At 65.1% G+C, this 1286-nt stretch overlaps 1 protein-coding gene across 1 annotated transcript in view; it reads right to left on the bottom strand.

Annotated features, from left to right (window-relative positions):
- The window catches only part of Lcn15 (lipocalin 15), a 2745-nt gene extending 2152 nt beyond the window's left edge, over positions 1-593 (bottom strand). The window contains exons 1-2 of the mRNA XM_013029355.1: positions 498-593; positions 64-203 (exon numbers count right to left, since the gene is read on the bottom strand). Coding sequence (XP_012884809.1) covers positions 64-203; positions 498-593 — 236 coding nt within the window. The remainder of the gene's footprint in view (positions 1-63; positions 204-497) is intronic.
- Positions 594-1286: the final 693 nt, after the last annotated feature.

Raw genomic sequence — 1286 nt, 5'->3', positions numbered from 1 at the left:
CCCACCACCTCCCCCCCTCCACGCTCTGGGCTCCCCCACCCGGCGCCATCTGCAGACACTCACCCCGGGAAGACCATGTGGGCACTGAGGTCACCTTCCGCGGTGGCGTTGATGGTGCTGAAGGACATCAGTAGATGGTCCTTTGTGCCCAGGAAGACTTGGCAGTCGGACACCATGGCCACCACATACCAGAGGCCTGAGAACTGCAGGGCAGCTCTGTGACCAGCCAGGCGGGCGGCCGACGCCAGACCCCCTCCCCCGGGATGAGAGGTGGTCTTCCCCAGCTCGGACCCACGGACAGACGGACGGAGGCCCTGTTCTACCTCTTTCCCCACGGCCCCAGCCCCACAGTCGCCCACGCCCAGGGTCACTTTGGATCAGACGACAGCAGGGCTAAAGCTGCCCCCGGCCAGGCCCACACCCAGGCCAGCACGGCGGCGGCCATGCTCCCAACAGGCGCTCGGCACTGCGCCCTCCCTGGGCACAAAGCCCAGTACCTTTTGGGCATTGAAGTCCGGCTGCACCAAGACCTCAGCCTGAGCCACAGACACCCAGAGCAGCACCAGGACCCAGCACGGCAGGACCAGCCCCATTCCCACACCTGTGTTCCAGCCCCAGCACCCCAAGACTCCAAGCCCAGGCGGCCTGGGCTTTATGGCCCAGTCGAGGGCTCACCGGAAGGGCAGGTTGGGGAGGAAGCAGAAGGCGCCTTGGACACCTAGCCCTGCTTTGTCCATTGTTTGGCACAATCACTCAAGTGTACCCCCTGACCCCAGGGGTCACTTCCTGAAGCACTCCAGACAGCCCGGCTCCCACACACACTGGCATTGGCCAGCAGGGTTGCTGTCGAAACAGGATGGACCCAGGAGCTGCATCTCCCTCTGCCGCGACCATCTCGGGCCCCGGGTGCGGCTGGGAAGAAGCCGGGCATGACTGTCCTCGGCCAGCAGCCCCGCCCAGACCCAAGAACACAGGGCTCCTCTCTCTCATCCTCACTAGGAGCTGGGGTCACCACTGGCCAGGCCTCCAGGCCTCATCCAGGCCCCGGTTCTGTGTCAGCACCAGCCGTAACACCTCTGGGCTCCTCCTTCCCGCCTCCACAGTCCCCACACAGCCCCACCTGGGCAGGGGGGGCTGGGCGGCACGGAGAGTGGATTATGGTTATCGGTGGCCGCCTTATCTCCAGTTTAGGAAGTGTGCCCATGGGAATGACGCCAGCGAGGCGCCAGGGCTGGAAGAGGTTAGAGTGGGGGAAGGACTTCCCAGGTAACCTCTGTGCCCCTCAG

The sequence above is a fragment of the Dipodomys ordii genome, unplaced genomic scaffold, assembly GCF_000151885.1.
Source record: "Dipodomys ordii isolate 6190 unplaced genomic scaffold, Dord_2.0 Scaffold118, whole genome shotgun sequence".
Classification (NCBI taxonomy): Eukaryota; Metazoa; Chordata; class Mammalia; order Rodentia; family Heteromyidae; genus Dipodomys; species Dipodomys ordii.
Note: the sequence above shows the minus strand (reverse complement) of the source record. Positions and strands in the feature narration are given on the sequence as shown.